At 40.2% G+C, this 15105-nt stretch overlaps 1 protein-coding gene across 2 annotated transcripts; it reads left to right on the forward strand.

Moving 5' to 3' along the window:
* Positions 1–801: 801 nt before the first annotated feature.
* LOC124031700 (transcription cofactor vestigial-like protein 4) lies at positions 802–6671 on the forward strand. Of its 2 annotated transcripts, none has more exons than XM_046343282.1 (6): positions 802–1030; positions 1313–1465; positions 2097–2280; positions 2617–2842; positions 2933–3044; positions 3211–6671. In XM_046343282.1, exons 2-6 carry the CDS (start codon positions 1384–1386, stop codon positions 3414–3416), a joined length of 810 nt encoding a protein of 269 aa, XP_046199238.1. In that variant the 5' UTR covers positions 802–1030; positions 1313–1383; the 3' UTR covers positions 3417–6671. The 2 variants fall into 2 exon arrangements, with proteins under 2 accessions (XP_046199238.1, XP_046199239.1); XM_046343283.1 differs by having other exon boundaries at positions 2115–2280.
* The last annotated feature ends 8434 nt before the right edge of the window (positions 6672–15105 follow it).

Raw genomic sequence — 15105 nt, forward strand, 5'->3', positions numbered from 1 at the left:
TCCATCTGTATTGGTACTTTCAAAACAACTGGGAATTCAGAAAAAAATGAGGTTAAATTATGTCAGTGATCTTTTGGTCGGAATGTCGGGGCTCTAGAAAGATGCCTGTTCCTGACTTGGAATTCCGAGTTGGATAACTGTTCAAAAAGATTTTTCCCAGTCGGAGATACTTTCCCCCTCGAGTTCCCTGTTGTCTTGCAAGCTCTGAAGTCGGAAGTCTGAGATTTTTGTGTTCAGGGTTCAAAACAACTGGAAATCTATGACTCCCAACTTCAGTGAGGATTGGGAATTGGGAACTCTGGAAAAAAAGACAAGAAACAAGATCCGACTGGTGATCCAACTCAGAATTCCAAGTGGAAAACTTTGCCATCTTTCTAGAGCTCTGACTTTCTGACTTGAAGATCACTGACATAATTTAACCTTGTTTATTTTCTGAATTCCCAGTTGTTTTAAAAGCACCATAAATTGAGTGGGTCATGGGAGAGAAGATATGATGTGTGTAAACTGTAGGGGTACCCATGATGTCAGCACCAGAAAGGCAGGTTGAGGTTGCCAGGTGTCCAATGCCAGTTGTCCTATGCTGAGGCAGTGAATAGATTAGTAGGGGAAGATGGGTCCAGGTGAGTAAGGCCGAGGCCAATAGAGAGTGATGGGAATAACATGCTTCATTCAATAAGGTTGTTTTTTCCGCATTCATACAACAGAAAAGTAGGATGATATTAGTAAACTGATGCACAGCCAACACCGTAGGTGGCGGCATTCACCTATAACATTTGTTTGTGGTGCCCCATAATACAAAAGAAGAAGGAGAGCTGCTATGAATCATCGGACTTAGTTGGCTCGCTAGCTAGGTAGGTTAGCAAAGCAGCCACACTGTTTAGCTAAGCTGGAATGTGGCGCAACGTCCCTTGTCTGAACTGTGTTTGTGAAACATTTTGAATAGCGACGATGAACTGATTTTCGTCAAGTTGATCCACAGCTCGTTTTGACTATCGGTCATCTGATCTGGACCTCTTTACTCGAACGAAGTGTAAGTTTAAATCTTCTTAGCTAGGTAGCTAACCAGCGTAGCTACAGTAGCTAATCCGCTTACAGTTTAGTTGGCTAGTTAACCAGCTTTGCTAGCGATGTAATTAGTTAGCCTTGCCAGCTAACGTGTCCAATGTTTACAGGCAAAGTGGGCCATTTGACAGGGACACACTGATTAGATAACGTTCGTTGTCAAGAGGTTGCTAAACCATTAGCTAACTAGCTAGTTACCTATAATGTTATTTAACGTTGGCTAACTAATGTTATATTTCTTATATTCTAGGACGCACCCTAACTAGTTAACCAGCTGCTATTTTGCTAACTTTGATGTTAGCAAGTAGCCTGTACGCGTAAATGCTTTACACGAGAATGGACCTGTTGAACTATCAGTTCCTGGACAAAATGAATAACAATATCGGGAGACTACACTACGAAGGTAAGGGACAATCATTTACTATTTTTCCATACATGTGTTATTGGTGTAACAAGCTAGTACTAGTTGTTCGCTAACTAGCTAGCCCTCGTAGTTCACATCGCTGGCTAGCTATGTGCCATATTATGTTTCGACAAACCAACGGTGGGTAACGTTAGCTAACACAATTTTAATGTATTGAGCAATTACACCGTGCCACTTTTTTAACCACTCATTGTGGCTGCAATGATTGACATAAAAAGTAACGCTAAACCTGTGTAACCTTTTTATTTAACTAGACAGGTCAGTTAAGAACAAATTCTTAGTGACAATTACGGGCTACTGTGGGTTAACTGCCATGTTCAGGGGCTGAAGGCCAGATTTAGTTTAGTTTTAACCTTGTCAGCTCGGATTCGATCCAGCAACCTTTCGGTTACTGGCCAAATGCTCTAACCACTAGGCACCTGCCGCCCCACCTCTAACATTAGTCCCCACTTTTCAGGTAATAGTCACAGCAGGTAACTAGATCATGTGGGGGGAGGATGGCTCAAACCACCTCCTATTGTTACTGATTTAGTTTAAAAACGTTCTAAATTATTGAGACATGATCACCCTGGTTTACATGAAATGTATAAACGGGGACTGTTCTCTACAGCTGAATCTTCTCTTACAGGTGAGTCCAGGGTTCCCTCGCTGCCCTCTGCAATGACCAACATGAGGACCGGTCCTCCCCCCATCTGCCCCAGCAAAAGGAAGTATGGCGAGGAGCAAGTGGATGACCGCATTGACTGTGACAATGACCACATGACCAAAATGAGCAGACTGTTTGCTGCTCAACTGTAAGTGCAATCTTACATATTTTTTAGATGTTTGTTTTATGACAATATTTAAATGTTATTTGTATCCAAACATTTATCGGCATGAATGGACTTAGATGTATCGATATCAGAGGATTGCACACAGGAGTGTGCATGTGGTTAAATGTGTCATAAGTAAACACGGCTGGTTTTTGAACAATCTAGCACGGAATCCTCATTAAGCTACAGTCTGCATGGCCCAATCTCCTGACATCAAAGTGAGATTGATTTTGAAAGTGGCCTATGAATAGTCTGTGCAGTTGGTGGGCTATGTAAGGCTGTCAGGGGTAATCTGCCACTTGTCCGTCCTTTAACAAGGGGACGGCCTGCCGGTGGAGACAACCGCAGCGATCCTTGGAGCCTCGGACACAGCCCTGTGGAGCACATCACTTCCTCCTCCAATTGTCTCCATGACAACCACTTGTATGCCTCCATCCCCTCCTATGGCTTGGACCAGCCCCTGGCTCTGACTAAAAACAGCCTGGAATCTGGACTGGGTGGCGCAGAGAGGCCTGCCATGCCTGGCCCTGTGGACAGACCACAGGTTATTCTGACAAATAAGAAATACTGTCATGCATTCATCAGTTGCGTCTTGCCTACAGTCTCTTAATTTGTGTGTATTTATCTCTTATAGAATCGTCCCTCTGTGATCACCTGTGCTCCTGCAAGCAATCGCAATTGCTACCAGTCTCATTGCCACAAGTCTCACAGTCCCAGCCCACCCATCGATCAGAGGAAGGCCAATGGTAAATCCTTAGCACCACATTACCCTACTGGTAAATCTCTGCATAAATTGGACATCTGCACCATTGTTACCATACCACACTTGGAATTTAGACTTTTCTCAATACTCATAAATAGCTGAGCTCAATTCAGGTGCTGTAATTACTCGCCTCTATTCTGTAATCCCAGCTAACGCTGCCGTCGACCCTGTGATCGAAGAGCACTTCCGCCGCAGCCTGGGGAAGAACTACAAGGAGCCCGAACCCATCTCCAACTCTGTGTCCATCACAGGCTCTGTGGATGACCACTTTGCCAAGGCCTTGGGGAAGACCTGGCTCCAGATCAAGGCCAAGGGGCCAGGGGGAGGCCCCCACAGTCCAGAGGCCAACTCCTGAAAGATGGGCTGAGCCTCCCTCATTGTTGAGTGGTGAAACACAATCACTCCTTTTGTCTGTGGCATCAGATAAGGGCACAGATTGACCTCCCTATACCATTCATTGTCAAGCTTGACATCCCTGAGCTCAGAACAACTGTGACAACCATTCTAAACAAGACGATCAGTTTGAATACTGTATTGTACACAAAGACTGTCTTTTTACGGACCTGGGGGGTGGCTTCTGCTCCTATTAAATTACTGACTCAGATCTGGGAGGATTTGTTCAGTTAGGGCAGTTTTGGATTGAGTCCAAGTGTGTAAATTCTTCATTTTTGATGGCAGAAATATCAATTTGAGGAGCCCTCTAGGACCAGTATTAGTCAGCGCTAATGTCATTGAGTTCTTCTATTGATATTAACAATTTTTAAAAAACATTTTAAAGACAACCCTGACAGAGATTCCCAAAACGATCAAATAATGTAAGCCTTTGAGAAGGTGTTCTGTCTTAACTCCCTCATGCCTTCTTTATTAGCCAAAGAACTCACCTGCCACTTCAAACAAAAAGCCATAGTCTGGTTAGCCCCTCTTCTGTCTCCATCATCCTGCCATCTCCTTTAACTCTCCACTCACCCTGTAACCCTGTGTTTGAGTGTGTTTTTTCTTGGAAAGGAAGGCTGGCTCTGATTTGCACTATTATGTGTTAGATTGAGGTAGGGGTAATGGCATACCTGTTTCATTTGGAGCATACCATTTTTTGGGGGGGGATTATTAATACTTAACATTTTTTTACAATACTGTGGTAATGCAATTAAGGCTCGGGCCTCCCTCCGGTCTGAATGTTTCTCTTTTTCTCTCCCACTATTCTGAACTGGACTCACTTTCTTATTTGTGGACTTTACATTTGGTTTTGATCCTTTTTGTTCTTGTAATACTCACTGTGGTTAATTTCATAGATACAGTTGGTAATAAGGATAGTGTTCTGCTTACCGAGATGCATGTTTCAAATAGCTGGTATCTATTATAAGCCTTGTTATTCTATACTATTTACCATCAGAATTTATTTTTGTCAGTAACCGTTTTAGAAATATTCACTGCTGGTACAGTCGTACTAAATATATTTTTTTGTATCTGGTTTTCATTAGAATATATACATACACACGCATCCATCTACAAAACGCAGCCTCTGGCAAGGCTGCCTGGCTGCAGTATAATAGGCTCGATTGCATTGTTATTCTGTGTTACTGGATGCTATGACTGAATACAGTAAACATTGAACATCTAGTCAACTCCTAGATAGAACAGTCCTATCTTCAGCATGCCATTTAGTCATGATTTTATTTACTCTAATCTGTTTAGTTTCAGTTCAACTTCCATTTGAACTTTGAATGCTATCAAATTGACTAACTTTTGTTAGATTGACTAGTAATGAGGATTTCTACTCAACTCTTTATTTTTGAATGTGTAGTGGTTTATTAACTCTAAAACCGAAAATCCTGGTGACTTCACACACGTATCATGGCTGGCCTTGAACAAAACCCTTGCTCATGCTTGTCTTGAGACAATGGCATGAACATTCCACCATTACTACCCAACTTCATTTTATGTTTCAAGTAAGAGCTGGTAAGATTTGTGGATTGAGGATAGCTTCTCTTCAATTTGGGGTGTTTCCTTCATGTAGCATAAACTGTAAGGGAGTTAATAAAAAAAAAAAAAAAAAAACAGAATCCAGGGTAGTACCACTCTAGAACATCTAATGTACTGAAGGTGCAGGTTATACAGATTAATACAGTTGTATGACTTTTCTGAAATGATTTCCATTTAATTTAGTAAATCTATGGGTTAACACTATGTTATAGTACGTTGACATTGTTTTAGTCACCTCTCAGCTCTGAGAATTATGTACTTGCATCCAATATTCTACACACTGTTTAAGAATTACTACGAACTATTATATTCTGTTTTTCTTTAATTTGTAAAGACTATCATTGCGCGGCGCGTAAAGATCCTATACATTTTTAAAAACTTTATACTGTATATCCAGCCATTGGATATTCATTATACTCTAACGATGCATTTTTATCTATCTAAAAAGTTTTTTTTTCTTTTTTCTCCAGAGTTGTCTGAGGTGTGATAAGTGCAGGAACACACTTGTCATTCTATGAATAAGGCTCTCTTGGCATAAAGGGGGCGGCAAGTAGCCTAGCAGTTAAGCGTATTGGGCCAGTAACCGAAAAGTCGCTGGTTTGAATCCCAGAGCCGACAAGGTCAAAAATCTGTATGTGCCTTGAGCAAGGCACTTAACACTAATTGCTCCATCTAAATGTACACTGAATAAAATTATAAATGCAACATGGTAAGTGTTGGTCCCATGTTTCATGAGCTGAAATAAAAGATCCCGGTCTTTCCATACGCAGAACATTTCTCTCACATTTTTTCATCTCTGTTAGTGAGCATTTGTCCTTTGACAAGATAATCCATCCACTTGACAGGTGTGCAATATCAATAATCTGTTTAAACAGCATGATCATTACACAGGTGCACCTTGTGCTGGGGACAAAAGGCTGCTCTAAAATGTGCTGTTTTGTCCAACAACACAATGCCACAGATGTCTCAAGTTTTGGGGGAGTGTGCAATTAGCATGTTGACTGCAGGAATTTCCACCAGAGCTGTTGCCAGAGAATTTAATGTTAATTTAGAGAATTTGGTAGTATGTCCAACCGGCCTCACATCCGCAAACCACGTCTATGGCGTCATGTGGATGGTTTGCTGTCAATGTTGTGAACAGATTGCCCCATGGTGGCGGTGGGGTTATGGAATTGCCATGAAACCAGCCGCAAGCTAGATTCGTATCTGTATTCCCAGTCATGTAAAATCCATAGATTAGGGCCAAATTCTGATTTCCTCATATCAAATTAAATTGTTGCATTTATATTTTTGTTCAGTATAAAGATAATGTCAGGGTGACATTACTGCTGCATGTTTGAGTCTGTTTCTATACTGCAGTGGAACTGTAAGGGCTTATCACGAGTTGTCTCTCAGTGATATGTTGGGGTTTAATGTTCCAATGTTATTTAATTGGTATTCGACTGCTTGTGCCTATAGACGACAAGTCACAGGAACTAGACTAACTCTGTGGCTTCAGATGGGAAACTACATCGCCTTTTACTTTTTGTTCACCTTTTATTTACTTTATTTTTGTCTTATTTTTTTCAAAAGAAAATGTCACTTTTTTTGTACTTGATTTCTCCTAAATAAACTTTAAAATGCTCTCTCAGTCCAGTATTTTAATGTTTTTTTTGTTTTGTTTCATCAATATTTGTCGAACAATGTAATTCACCATTCAGACTTTGGGCAATTTTCACATCTTGCAACAGAACCCAGCCCATGGTCATGAAACCAGCCACAAGCTAGGTTTCCATCCAATTGGCAAATATTTCATGTGAATTTTCTAAAGCTGGCAAAAAAACAATATGCACATTTTCCCACCATCAAATTGACTTGTTGCCGATTAAAGGCTTTGCGTAATGACGTAGTGCACCTAAAGATAACTTACACTTAAATGCTCTTGTACCAAAAAAAAAAGGCAAAGTTAAATGGGTCATTTTCAACTTGACTGATGGGTTTTGTAAAACAAAATGTGTGTGTGTATAATATATATATAGTGAATGTTCCCAGCTAGCAGATACAGTGAGGGTAGGCTTGCTTGCATGATGATTATTATTGACAAAAAAGCGATACTATTTTGATTTATCAAAAGGCAGCCAAGCATCTACCATGTCACCACAAGACCCTTAATATTTATTGGAAATGAGCATCATGCTGCACTTTCATCACCCTGTGAAGTTCATCATTGATTTCATATGTAGCTTAAAGGGATAGTTCATCCAAATTACAGAAGTACATATTGCTTTCCTTACCCTGTATGAAGTCTACAGACAAGGTATGATGGCAATCCATGCAAAATTACATTTAATTTATGCTTCGGTGGAATGTCTAAACTGTTGCTGCGACTGTCACTTTACTTGTCACACGCACATGAACATGAAAACTTCCATTGTCGTGGTAACCGGGAATGCCACAGCAACCAGACCAAATAATCCTGTGACAAAATGATGCAGGAGTTAGAAAATTCTGAGTGAAAATTCATTGCCGTGTGTAATGCAGCCTAGTTTTATTTAGACCATCCCAGCAGCTATTTTAGAAGTATAACTTTGCTCTGTGCTTCTCCGTGCATGAACGTCAAAGCCTATACGGCCAGGGGCGCAACTTTCATTGGGGACGGGGGGACATGACCCCCCGACATTCCAAAACGGTATTTTTGTCCCTCCCTAGATTTATCTTTGGAATGTGATACAAAACAAGGCGACGGTGTGCTTTAGGATCGTGCAGACGCCTCCGAGCGGTCTGGTAGGCTGTTCGCAGTGTTCATCTGACTGGATAAAAAAATTATGTCCCACCCACTTCTAAAACCAAAGTTGTGCCCCTGCTATAGGCTATGGATCATTTGATTGAGACCACAGTAAATCAGAGATGAGGGGCGGCATCGGGCAAACACATCGATTTAGAAATTTAGAAATTTAATCAATTACAAATCACATGACCCTGCCCTGGAGTAGATTAAACAATACTTTCGATACATCCCTTCATAAACTGCATGCTTTCCAAAGTCGTAGTGGGAGGAGGAAAGGGGAGAGCCTACCTTGTCAGTTGCACAACTGAATGCATTAATCCAAAATGTGTCTTCCCCAGATTCTTTTCAGCTCTCTGGCTAGGGGATTCTAACCAGTGATTTTTCGGTTACTAACCCAATGCGCTTAACCGCTGGGCTACCTGTCAAAATATATAATTACGTGACTTCAAGTTTACTTCCATATGATGGTTATTATTATTAATAATATTTGTGCATGAAGGATTTTCAATTGCCATTCCTCGCAAAATGTATTTTACAGACAAAGAAAGATCCCACCTTGTCAGCGTATTGTATTTTGCTGACATTTTGAAAGTTTACCGACAAATGTTCTGTTTCCATCCGGCCTGTCCTGTCAGAATTAAAAAAATGTCATTTACTTGCATTGATTGCCTGGTTACAGAGGCAGTTCTGGGTCGTTGATTTACTATTCATAAATAAAGTTGTATTTGGCCTCATGGGCGTGGTGGTAACATACAGTAACTAGTTACAGCTGTGCTGTGGGATTGTTGTTTCTCAGTGCTGGCAGGGAGGGATGTAATTATCTCTCTCTGTCTTTCTATTACTCAAACACCATCTCCCTCTAAACAAGAGACCCCCCACCCCCCACCCCCGTTCAGTGAAGAGTAAAGTTAGGAAGTTGAGGAACATAAACATCCAAACCAAATCCTGTGTCTGAACATCAAGGGGAAAAAAATAATTTAAAACTATACTCTGTCTAATTTCCATTAATAATAGGGCCAGTTGGATGGGGCAGTTGAAGGCAGAAGTCTCTAGGGCGTTACAGGCTTGTTGGGGCCACCACAGTGTTAATGAGTAGAATCAGCCCATGATGAAGTCCGTCATTTGACCATCATGGTGTTGGCAAATTTCATAATGCTGCTGCTTATTTTGAAAGTTCAGAGGAGGACTGCGTTGGGGGAGTTGTGGTCAGTCAGTGGAAACTAGAGGTCGACTGACTATGATTTTTCAATGGCGATACAGATTATTGGAGGACCAAAAAAAAGCCGATACCGATTAATCGGCCGATTTAAATATATATATATATATATATATATATATATATATATATATATATACACACACACACACCATATATATATATATATGTATATACACACACAGTATTGTTGTAATTGTTGTAATTGTCATTATTAATTGTCATTATTACAAATATATATACATATATATATATATATATATATATATATATATATATATATATATATATATATATATATATACACACACACACACCATATATATATATATATGTATATATATTTGTAATAATGACAATTACAACAATACTGAATGAACACTTGTATTTTAACTTAATATAATACATAAATAAAATCAGTCTCAAATAAATAATGAAACATGTTCAATTTGGTTTAAATAATGCAAAAACACAGTGTAGGAGAAGAAAGTAAAAGTGCAATATGTGCCATGTAAAAAAGCTAACGTTTAAGTTCCTTGCTCAAAACATGAAAGCTGGTTGTTCCTTTTAACATGAGTCTTCAATATTCCATATTGGATGTTTTTATAGGCACTACAGTATTGCCAGCCTAATCTCGTGAGTTGATAGGATTGAAGTCGTAAACAGCGGTGTGCTTCAAGCATTGTGAAGAGCTGCTGGCAAATGCAGGAAAGTGCTGTTTGAATGAATGTTTACGAGCCTGCTGCTGCCTACCACGGCTCAGACCAGACTGCTCTATCAAATATCAAATCATAGACTTAATTATAATATAATAAACATACAGAAATACAAGCCTTAGGTCATTAATATGGTCATATCCGGAAACTATAATTTAGAAAACAAAACGTTTATTCTTTCAGGGAAATACGGAACTGTTCCGTATTTTATCGAACGGGTGGCAACCATTTGTCTAAATATTGCTGTTACATTGCACATCCTTCAATGTTATGTCATAATTATGTACAAATCTGGAAAATTAATTACGGTCTTTGTTAGGAAGAAATGGTCTTCACACGATTCGCAACGAGCCAAGCGGCCCAAACTGCTGCATATACCCTGACTCTGCTTGCACTGGAACACAAGTGAAGTGACACAATTTCCCTAGTTATTATTGCCTGCTAATGTTAATTTCTTACAACTAAATATGCAGGTTTAAAAATATATACTTGTGTATTGATTTTAAGAAAGACATTGATGTTTATGGTTTGTGATAGTCTGTGATTCGATGCTAAATTAACAGGCACCGCAATGATTACATGCAACGCAGGACAAGCTAGTTAAACTAGCAATATCATCAGCCATGTGTAGTTAACTGGTGATTATGTTAAGATTTATTGTTTTTTATAAGATACGTTTAATGCTAGCTCGCAACTTACCTTGGCTCCTTGCTGCACTCGCGTAACAGGTGGTCAGCCTGCCACGCAGTCTCCTCGTGGATTACAATGTAATCGGCCATATTTGGCGTCCAAAAATGCAGATTACCGATTGTTATGAAAACTTGAAATCGGCCATGCCGATTAATCGGTCGACCTCTAGTGGAACCACTGAAAGGCCACAGAGGAGGCCGGAGTATGAGGGAGAGAGGGACCTCAACAAACAGTGTCCTCAGATGGCTGCGTTAATTCAAGAGAGTTTTTGGACCAAACTGCAGCCGCAAGAATATAGAATCTTTATATCATAATGCAATGTTTGTCAACTATATTATATTTGTGTAATTACAGTATTTGTGATGTGTAACTAACCTCTTTCAACTGCTAGTAGGGATCACAGAGCCATAAAAGTCATGAAATAGACTACATTTTACATCCAAGGAGTATATGTGTGACTCTGTAAGCTTTGGCTGATAGGCCCAAACAAGTGTCACACCACCACAAGATCTGGTTTGTATTATCCTCTGACTGTTGGTGGGGTTACACCCTCCTTTTTAATGGTTCTGTCTTGCCATTGTTTGGTGAAACTATTCTCAAGTTGTGAGGTCACTGACTCAGTGGCAATCGTAGTAACATGTTTTGAAGGATTTCCATGACTGCTTTTTTAATGATGATGTCTTTATTCTTGTCACTTGGGGAAGCTGACACATTTAGACCATGGGAATCAATTTTGGTCTGTGAGGCTGTGTTTAAATATCTGTCTCTTGGCTAATCACGTTCAACACTAGGCAATTTCTAAAACTGCGCAATGTAAACTAGTGAAAATGTAATTGTTTTGGCGATAAAGTAAAGTAATGGGTGGATTACTGCGGGCAACTAAAGTTAGTTCACAAGACCTGTTTCACACCCAACCCTGCTGGTCCAGACAGTGATACATGAAAGAGATAATATCACTGTCATTTCTCTCAAAATCAGGCTAATTAGGCTATATTAGTGTAATTTCAAGTTTCAAGTTTTAATGTGACATGAACAAGTATAGTGAAATGCCTTTCTTGCAAAGTCAAATGTTATTTCAGGGACAGATTAGCATAAACGCCTAAAGAGGGCCTAAGTGCAACATTTCCCATATCTGGTTGAACTTGTTTTTCAGAACGCAAGATTGTTGTCATCCAGGTATTAGTGTGAGCATGGAGCCGCATGACACGGATTTGAGCCAACGCTAAGTGTATCTCCACCCACTAGATGGCAGTATAGAACCACGATACAGACGGCACTATGAAACTCCTTCCACTACCCAGAGACCAAACAAAGAAAAGGTGCATTATCACTCTGGGAAGGCTGATTTGAATGAAACATCTCTCATATTATTTATTTTTACATGTGTTTTCCACTGAAACAAACGCAGGTGACAGCATAATCTCATGATGAAAGGGGTAGATACCGAAGGCGTCATTCTCTGCTGTCTACCTGGCTCCTGGATTTGCATTTGATAGTGCTGCTCTAGCGCTGAGACCCCTAGAGGGCGTAGTTCTTCCTGATGTCCTATTACCTCTAGGTGCCGACCCAGTCAGCCCAGCCAGTAATACACTCTATCTTCCATGGACCGGCTCATACATAAAACATCCTCCATTCAGGCTGCAAAAGCATCAGTTTCCTTCTTAACTCGATTTAAGATCTTGTCGTGGGAAAAAAAACGGGTTAAATATGTGTACTGTCTTAATAAAACTATTTTCCATCACAATGCTAGGGTGGCTAATGCTACTTCCTGATGTTGCGGTGCACTTTCAGGAAGGGGTAAACACACTCACTAGGGCTGTGCTTCAAACTCCTAAAAGACACACCCTCATCCACTTACCCTCGCCTCAGCCCTCGTTTCTGGTCGAGTTTGCGAGTGTACAATTATTTTCACTTTGGGGCCTGAAACGCACCATAATTCAATTCGCAATGATTGTACATCTGCTAAAAAAAGTCAGCCGAAACTTAAAACCTCAACATGGATAAATCAGCATACAAGTGTAAGTAAATACGAATGTAAAAAGATTAGAAATTGTGCTTCTAATGCACATGGCCGCACAAACACATCTTGTAAAAGTATCGTTTTTGTTTGGTTAGCTTTTGGAAATTGTAGAAATAAAAAATAATTCTTCAGAAATTCCAGCTAGGCAGGCTAACATTAGTTAGCTAATTCATTTCCTAGCTATCATACAGTAGGCGTATATTAATCATTATATAGTTAATTTAAGTAGACATGCAATCATAAATGACTGTAGCGCATACTTGCCCTGCAAGTGTATACTCGTCAGACGTCATGATACGTCATCAGAAGTGTCCACTTAATTTGAGGGCTGAGGGGATAGGTATAATGCGTGCCTTGAGAGTCAGGAAGCAAGTTCAGGGAGTGAGTGTTTTAATGAATAAAAGAAACAATGAACACAAAACACAAACAACGCACCAACATGAAAACAGAGTCAATAACACCTGAGGAAAGAACCAAGGGGCGGGACAGATATAGGGGAGATAATCAAGGAGGTGATGGAGTCCAGGTGAGTGTTATGAGGCGCAGGTACACAAGACAATGGTGACATTTGTGCGGCATAATCAGCAGCCCGATGACCTAGAGGCCGGAGAGGGAGTATATGTGACAATAGGGTGTGTCTTTTAAGTGTTTGAAATACAGCCTTGGTATGCAAAATCCGGAAGTTGACTGAAAATCAAAAGAATGGTGGTGAAAAATGGTGTTTTATTAAGACAGTTTGCATATGTTTTACACAGGAGCCATTAAACCAAGTTAAGGATGAAACTGACACAGTTTTGCAGCCTGAATGGAGGATGTTTTATGTATGAACAGGAGGATGTTTTATGTATGAAAATTCTGTTTTTCCTGTGTTTTATATCATATAGTGAAACAGCTGATGAAACTAACACTATAAAAGTGTGAAAACATTTGATTAGTGTTATTTCTTGGTAGTTGCTGGTTGAAAATATAATCGACACAGGACCTTCTAATCAGTGGGTTTGCATATACAGGAGTTTTGGCTTTCAATGGTGATATCACCATGGTAAATGAGTTAATAGACCAATAAGAAAGAGCGTTCCAAACCTCCCTGCCAATAACAGCTAGTTTTCCCCTCCCCACTCAGACCGCTCACAGACAGTCGTAGCAAAATGTGTGTTTAACAAATATATATTTTTTGCTTCAATGGAAATCTATTACAGTAAGGTACTTAATTGTTACCCAGAAATGATTTGGTATTGATATGGTCATGGTCCAAACACACCAAGACAGTGGTGAAGAGGGCACGAGAACACCTTTATCCCCTCAGGAGACTGAAAAGATTTGACATGGGTCCCCAGATCCTCAAAAAGTTCTACAGCTGCACCATCGAGAGCATCCTGAACGGTTGTATCACCGCCTGGTATGGCAACTGCCCTGCAGCCGACCGTAAGGCGCTACAGAAGGTAGTGCGTACGTCCAAATACATCACTGGGGCCAAGCTTCCTGCCATCCAGGACCTATATGCAAGGCAGTGTCAGAGGAAGGACCAAAAAAATTGTCAAAGACTCCCAAGTCATAGGCTGTTTTCTCTGCTACCGCACGGCAAGAGGTGCCGGAGAGCCAAGTACAAAAGTCTCCTTAACAGCTTCTACCCCCAAGCTATAAGACAATTAATCAAATGGCCACTGGACTATTTACATATTTACATTGACCCCCTTTGTTTTTACTTTAGTTTATTTAGTATAAATGTCGTTCCACTTCATGATTGTGTCCCACTTGTTGTTGATTCTTCACAAAAAAATACAGTTTTATATCTTTATGTTTGAAGCCTGAAATGTGGCAAAAGGTCGCAAAGTTCAAGGGGGCCGAATACTTTTGCAAGGCAGTGTATATTTTTTAAACTGCATTGTTGGTTAAGGGCTTGTAAGTAAGCATTTCACGGTAAGGTCGCCACCTGTTGTATTTGGCGCGTGTGACAAAATAACATTTGATTTGATTTGATATAAAAAACTGCTACATTGGGCCTTCACACGTATATCCTACCAACGGGACATTAAAAACTGAAATATCTTATGTTTCACTGAGATGTGGCTGAACGACGACATTAATAACATACAGCTGGCGCGTTCGGCAGGATAGAACAGCAGCCATTGGTAAGACACGGGGCGGGGGCCTTTACATATATATAAACAACAGTTGGTGATATCTAAGGTTTTGCTCGCCTGAGGCAGAGTATCTCATGATAAGCTGTAGACCACACTATCTTCCTAGAGAGTTTTCATCTGTATTTTTCGTAGCTGTCTTACATACCACCACAGACCAATGTTGGCACTAAAACCGCACTCAATGAGCTGTATACCATCATAAACAAACAGGAAAACGCTCATCCAGAGGCGGGGCTCCTAATGGCTGGGGACTTTAATGCAGGGAAACTTAAGTCAGTTTTACCTCATTTATATCAGCATGTTAAATGAGCAACGAGAGGGGAAAAAATTCTAGACCACCGTGACTCTACACACAGAGCTTTATCAATAAGTGCAATCAAAAATGTTTAGTTACAAACCGTAGTCTGGCTTTTTTATGGTGGTTTTGGTGCAGTGGCTTCTTCCTTGCTGAGCGGCCTTTCAGGTTATGTTGATATAGGACTCGTTTTACTGTGGATACAGGACTTGTTTT

Source organism: Oncorhynchus gorbuscha, linkage group LG03 (assembly GCF_021184085.1).
Source record: "Oncorhynchus gorbuscha isolate QuinsamMale2020 ecotype Even-year linkage group LG03, OgorEven_v1.0, whole genome shotgun sequence".
NCBI lineage: Eukaryota > Metazoa > Chordata > Actinopteri > Salmoniformes > Salmonidae > Oncorhynchus > Oncorhynchus gorbuscha.